At 53.1% G+C, this 5000-nt stretch overlaps 1 protein-coding gene across 5 annotated transcripts in view; it reads left to right on the top strand.

Moving 5' to 3' along the window:
- Nucleotides 1-5000, top strand: part of LOC114441094 (glutamate receptor ionotropic, NMDA 1-like) — a 23670-nt gene that overhangs the window by 6097 nt on the left and 12573 nt on the right. For all 5 annotated transcript variants that reach the window (XM_028413867.1, XM_028413865.1, XM_028413866.1 and 2 more), the window contains 5 exons: nucleotides 132-229; nucleotides 814-935; nucleotides 3500-3674; nucleotides 4601-4751; nucleotides 4931-5000. The exon at nucleotides 4931-5000 is cut by the window's right edge and continues 17 nt beyond it. In XM_028413867.1, coding sequence (XP_028269668.1) covers nucleotides 132-229; nucleotides 814-935; nucleotides 3500-3674; nucleotides 4601-4751; nucleotides 4931-5000 — 616 coding nt within the window. The remainder of the gene's footprint in view (nucleotides 1-131; nucleotides 230-813; nucleotides 936-3499; nucleotides 3675-4600; nucleotides 4752-4930) is intronic.

Raw genomic sequence — 5000 nt, forward strand, 5'->3', positions numbered from 1 at the left:
TGGTGGGGGGGATTCTGCTGGTTCTGTGTGGTGGAGCTAATGATGCCTGTCCTATCATGTGTCCTGTGCTGTTCTGCTGTCTCTGTAAATGTCCCTCGCCGGCACCCGTCCGCCCGTCCATCGCCCTCCAGGCGGAGAAGGTCCTGCTGTTCAGCCAAGACACCAACCTGACGGCTCTGCTGCTGGAGGCCAAGGACCTGGAGGCCCGCGTCATCATCCTCTCTGCCAGGTGTGTGAAACAGTGCATGATGGGTAGTGTCCACTAGGTGGCAGTAAGGATTGATTTCATGAACTTCATTGTAAGCAGTAGTTCTGACCAATCAGCACCCTCTGTGGCTGAAACATGAAGTCCCACCAGCTGAGGTGTAGAAACAGGAAGCACAACATCCAGCTGTCAGTCAAGGAGGCCACGCCCACTTCTCCATGACAGAGCAGAGCCGCCATTTTTACTGTTCATGTAATGCTGTGTGTGTCTCTGTCTGTGTGTGTGTCTGTGTGTGTCTCTGTGTGTGTCTCTGTCTGTGTGTGTGTCTGTCTCTGTGTGTGTCTGTGTGTCTCTGTGTGTGTCTCTGTGTGTGTCTGTGTGTCTCTGTGTGTGTCTGTGTGTCTCTGTGTATGTCTCTGTGTGTGTCTGTGTGTGTCTCTGTGTGTGTGTGTCTCTGTGTGTCTCTGTGTGTCTCTGTGTGTGTGTGTCTCTGTGTCTGTCTGTGTGTGTGTGTGTGTGTGTCTCTGTGTGTGTCTCTGTGTGTCTCTGTGTGTGTCTGTGTGTGTGTCTCTGTGTGTCTCTGTGTGTGTGTGTCTGTGTGTGTGCAGTGAGGATGAAGCTGCAGCCGTGTACAAAGCAGCCCGGCAGCTCAACATGACCGGTTCTGGTTACGTCTGGCTGGTTGGAGAGAGAGAGATGACCGGCAAAGCTCTGGGTGAAGCTCCTGATGGTACGTGGCCCGCTGCTGCTGCCCCTCCTCCTCCTCCTCCTCATCCTCATCCTCCTCCTCCTCATCCTCCTCCTCCTCCTCTTCCTCCTCCTGTCCTCTTCTTCCTCCTCCTCCTGTCCTCTTCTTCCTCCTCCTCCTCCTCCTCCTCCTCCTCCTCCTCCTCCTCCTCCTCTTCCTCCTCCTGTCCTCTTCTTCCTCCTCCTCCTGTCCTCTTCTTCCTCCTCCTCCTCCTCTCCTCCTCCTCCTCCTCCTCCTCCTCCTCCTCCTCCTCCTCCTCTCCTCCTCCTGTCCTCTTCTTCCTCCTCCTCCTGTCCTCTTCTTCCTCCTCCTCCTGTCCTCTTCTTCCTCCTCCTCCTCCTCCTCCTCCTCCTCCTCCTCCTCCTCCTCTGCTTCCATCCAGCACTCAGGATCAGGACCAGTTCCATGTGTTTGAAGTTATTTCTGTTCCACGTGCTGCTATATTTAAACTTTAAACAGAATCAGTGTGGACGTCTCACACGTCTCTGATCACTGACTCACATTTAATACTCAACAACATGCTTTATTTTTCAAAAATGTTGGATGGACACAGCTGCTCCCTCTCTCTCTGTCTCCCTCTCTCTCTCTGTCTCCCTCTCTGTCTGTCTCTGTCTGTCTCTGTCTCTCCCTCCCTCTCTGTCTCTCTCTCTCTCTCTCTCCCTCTCTGTCTGTCTCTGTGTGTCTCTGTCTGTCTCGGCCTCTCTGTCTCTCTCTCCCTCTCTCTGTCTCTCTCCCTCTCTCTCCCCTCTCTCTCTCTCTCTCCCTCTCTCTCTGTCTCCCTCTCTCTCTCTCCCTCTCTCTCTCTCTCTCCCTCTCTCTCTGTCTGTCTCTGTGTGTCTCGGCCTCTCTGTCTCTCTCTCCCTCTCTCTGTCTCTCTCCCTCTCTCTCCCTCTCTCTCTCTCTCTCTGTCTCTGTGTGTCTCTGTCTGTCTCTGTGTGTCTCGGCCTCTCTGTCTCTCTCTCCCTCTCTCTCCCTCTCTCTGTCTCTCTCCCTCTCTCTCTGTCTCTCTCTGTCTCTCTCCCTCTCCCTCCCTCTCTGTCTGTCTCTGTCTGTCTCTCCCTCCCTCTCTGTCTCTCTCTCTGTCTCGCTCTGTCTTTCTCTGTCTCTCTCCCTCCCTCTCTCTCCCTCCCTCTCTGTATGTCTCTGTGTGTCTCTCTCTGTCTCTCTCTCCCTCTCTCTGTCTCTCTCCCTCTCTCTCCCTCTCTCTCTCTCTCTCTCTGTCTCTCTCCCTCTCTGTCTGTCTCTGTCTGTCTCTGTGTGTCTCTGTCTGTCTCTGTGTGTCTCGGCCTCTCTGGCAGTGCTGCTGGAAGCTAGCCGTTAGCTTCTCAGCGTCCTGTGGTGTGTCTCAGGTCTCTCTGCAGGTTGGACGTTTAAACAGAGCTGTGTTTAAAGGGTCCAGACCGCTGCCTCAGTGTAACTGTGTGGCTTTAAATGTGTCTAACATCTTTTTGTTTGTTTTCTATAGTGTGTGTCGTCCGCCCGCCCGTCCACCCGTTCTCACAGTACACAGGCTGATAACATGTGGGGGGGTTATAGAGCTGGGAATAGGGTGTGTGTGTGTGTGTGTGGGGGGGGGGGGGGTGGTTCTGCAGTTTCTGTGACGTGTGTCCAGTCGATCACTGGTAAGATGCCGCCTCTGCTTCCTGTTTCTTGCTTGATGCTTCCCCCTTGTCTTTGGTCAATGAAGGCCCCACCCACTGCAACACGGAAGCGGGAGGGGGGGGGGGGGGGGGGGGGGGTCAGTGCTCATTACTCAGCCAGCCAGATCACACCCCCATCCAGGTTTGGTCCCCTCCCTCTGGCTGCTGGGTAATCTGCTGCACTCTTAGAACTCACGTGTTGTTTCTTCACCCGCCCTCCAATGGTGATCCCTGGTCCTCCTGAAGGTGTGGCAGGTGTTTGTTTCTCTGCAGGGGAACTGTTTCAGAGGACTGAGTCATGTGGAGCGTTTTTAAGAACGGTCCTGACCACAGGCCGCCTGCTGTGTCAGGTTTCCCCCCGGCTCTGAAACCGCTCCCCGAGGAGGCCCGTGTGAGCAGCGGCGCTGCGACATCTTGGATTTTGATGTTGTCTTTCTTCACCAGACTCTCCACATTATGAGGAACAGGTTTCTGCATTCAGCCTTCAGCTAGCGGTCTGCTAGCAGTGTTAGCATTCCTCGCTGTCATTAGTTGCTGTCACTGAACGTGTTGTTAGCTTCTCGGAGGTGTTAGCAGGGAATGCTAACAGTGCTGCCGGGGGTCGGCCGGAGGACGATGCAGACGCTCCTCTCTGAGTCTGAGCTGAAGGAAGACACCAGACACGGCTCATGGTGTCTCAGTGAGGCTTCTCTGTGCTGAGACAAACGGCTGTCAACTCCCAGCATGCACTTTGGTTGTACTGAACACTGACCTGCCGCCTGAAGCCCCGAGTGTGCGTGTTTGAATTACACTGAAGCACCTTTTAATTACATGTGTGCGGTGTGTGAGCGCTGTAATTACGGTGTGTGTGAATGAGGGAGGGTTGAGTCTGCAGTCAGTTAACTTTCTGCTGTGTGTGTGGTGCAGGCCTGCTGGGCCTCCAGCTGATTAACGGTAAGAACGAGTCGGCGCACATCGCAGACGCCGTGGCGGTGGTGGCCCAGTCTCTGCAGGAGCTGTTTGAGAAGGAGAACATCACGGAGCCTCCGCGGGGCTGCGTGGGAAACACCAACATCTGGAGGACGGGGCCGCTCTTCAAACGGTCAGTACCACCGCCGGCGCAGGGGTCAGAGGTCACCTCTGTTTGTCATTTAGCCCGATGTCAGCAGATCATTTACTGAAAGGCTGACTTTGGTTTTTGTCCTGATACATCACTGTTGATCTTCAGCTGAACTCTGGCTGATCTTTAGCTGATCTTTGGCTGATCTTTAGCTGATCTTTAGCTGATCTCTGGCTGATCTTTAGCTGATCTCTGGCTGATCTTCAGCTGATCTCTGGCTGATCTTTAGCTGATCTCTGGCTGATCTTTAGCTGATCTCTGGCTGATCTTTAGCTGATCTCTGGCTGATCTCTGGCTGATCTTTAGCTGATCTTTAGCTGATCTCTGGCTGATCTTTAGCTGATCTCTGGCTGATCTCTGGCTGATCTTTAGCTGATCTTTAGCTGATCTCTGGCTGATCTTTAGCTGATCTCTGGCTGATCTTTAGCTGATCTCTGGCTGATCTTTAGCTGATCTTTGGCTGATCTCCGGCTGATCTCTGGCTGATCTTCAGCTGATCTCTGGTGTCTCGTGGCTCTTTGGACTCTTTCTAGCAGACCGTCTGCATTTGATTTTCCATTTTAGAGGCGACACTTTGTCGACATGTTTTACAGCCTGCTGATTGGCTGCCTCAGATGCGTTGTGTGTGACCGTGACGACCTCATAGCTTTAAGTAAATCCTGATGTGTAGTTTACTTCAGAGGAGACTCAGAGACGCTTCACTGATCTGATCTGGACTCTTCAAGTCAGCCTGACACAACTGGAATGATGAATCTCTCTGTCAGTGCTGCTCCTCCTCCTCTCTCTGACCTATATACACCCTCAGTGAGGTTGATTATTACTCTTGTCCAGTAACACAGCAGCAGGGACATGTGACCTGTTACATATCTGCTCGCCCTGACTTTCCTGTGCTCTCATTGGCTCTTCAGAGTGCTTATGTCATCAAAGTACCCCGACGGCCTGACGGGACGGATCGAGTTTAACGACGATGGCGACCGTCGTTTTGCCACCTACAGCATCCTGAACTACCAGCAGAAGCCCGGCCGCCTCGTCCAGGTCGGAGTCTTCAACGGATCACAGGTACAGCTGATGGATTATTGATGACATCAGAGGTCAGAACACAGAATCACAGTGTAGCAGCCTCAGCCTCCTTCATTATGGATGGACTGATGCAGTATTCATGCTGTCATTTAGTCGGCCTGTCACTGACGGACCAGCTGCAACAACATTACAACCTGTGTGTGTGTGTCTGTGTGCAGGTTGTGATGAACCCTCAGAGGAAGATCATCTGGCCTGGAGGAGAGACAGAGAAGCCAGTTGGATACCAGA

This window comes from Parambassis ranga, chromosome 9 (assembly GCF_900634625.1).
Source record: "Parambassis ranga chromosome 9, fParRan2.1, whole genome shotgun sequence".
NCBI classification, from domain to species: domain Eukaryota; kingdom Metazoa; phylum Chordata; class Actinopteri; family Ambassidae; genus Parambassis; species Parambassis ranga.